This window comes from Haematobia irritans, chromosome 2 (assembly GCF_050003625.1).
Source record: "Haematobia irritans isolate KBUSLIRL chromosome 2, ASM5000362v1, whole genome shotgun sequence".
In the NCBI taxonomy this organism is placed as follows: Eukaryota; Metazoa; Arthropoda; class Insecta; order Diptera; family Muscidae; genus Haematobia; species Haematobia irritans.
This window is the reverse complement of record NC_134398.1, coordinates 139,041,342-139,042,606: the sequence shown is the minus strand read 5'-3', so window position 1 is coordinate 139,042,606 and position 1,265 is coordinate 139,041,342. Positions and strand designations below refer to the sequence as shown.

The window sequence follows — 1,265 nt, the reverse complement described above, 5'->3', positions numbered from 1 at the left end:
CGAGATGGGTCAGTAGGGACCCCGTTGAGGGGCTCCGCGGAACTCAATAAAGGTTCAACATATATCAACAGATGGGTCAGAAAGGACCCCAATACCCCGCTGAGCCAAACAAGGCTAAAAATTCCAGATGTCAGAGTATGAGCGCATCGTGTGTTTGAAAATTGGCCAGAAAGGACCCCCTGAGCCTTTAGGTCAGTAGGAGCCACCGTAAGACAATAGGGACTCCCGCAGTCAGACTCAAATGTATAGCAATCTACCTGAAAAATTAGAAAGGAACAACCCTTGGTTCAGCAACCTTATTGTCCAACTTAAGTATAGTTTCCTTTATGACAGGAATCGATTCAGATAACGAGAGCAATGTATACACCGAGTTATAGTTTCTACACAAAACGTTAAGAGGATTAAATAATTCACAGTTATGTCTACAAAAGTCGGTCTTTAAGAGTACAAAGTTCCTTGTTAAACGATTAGGTGCATTATAGCAAATTTTCGAGGTTATGTAGTGTGAATCAATATCTCCATTAAAAAGATTACTGAGAAATACAATGCCATGCATGAACCTTCTACGCTCAAGAGAAGGAAGATGAATTAATAAAAGACGGCTAGAATAAGGAGGCAAGTCATATAAATTATTCCAGCCAAGCCCTCTCAAAGCAAAAATAAGAAAATGCTTCTGGATAGATTCAACACGATCACTTGGTGACCAGAAAACACACGCATACTCCAATATCGGCCTAACCAGAGTCGTAAAGAGCCTTTTCGTCAAATAAGGATCAACAAATTCCTTGGACCATCTCTTAATGAAACCCAAAACACCCTTAGCCTTATTCACACATTCCTCAATATGAGGACCGAAGTCAAGCCTGGAATCCAACAAAACGCATAAATCATTAAATCTCAGCACATTATCCAGCTTATAGTTCCCAATATAGTACTCAGTCCGTTCACAAACCCTACGGGAAAAAGTCATTTTCTTACACTTCACAAGATTAAGTACTATACAATTAGAAGTACACCATTCGACCAGTCTGTCAATGTCATCTTGAAGAAGGAAAGAATCTCTAGCACAATCAAGTGAAAGAAACAACTTAACATCATCTGCGTACATCAAAATCCTCGATGATACGATAACCGACGGAAGATCGTTCAAATATAGATTAAACAGTACAGGTCCTAAGTGGTAGCCTCTTGAGGCACGCCATCATTTATAGCTTTCGCCCGATTTACACTCCAATGGCCCCTGAGGCCAATATTTTGTTCCGATT

At 40.3% G+C, this 1,265-nt stretch overlaps 1 protein-coding gene across 1 annotated transcript; it reads right to left on the bottom strand.

Moving 5' to 3' along the window:
* Positions 1 to 265: 265 nt before the first annotated feature.
* On the bottom strand, positions 266 to 970 carry LOC142225086 (uncharacterized). Its single transcript, XM_075294859.1, has one exon. The coding sequence runs from the start codon at positions 968 to 970 to the stop codon at positions 266 to 268; it is 705 nt and encodes a 234-aa protein (XP_075150974.1).
* Positions 971 to 1,265: the final 295 nt, after the last annotated feature.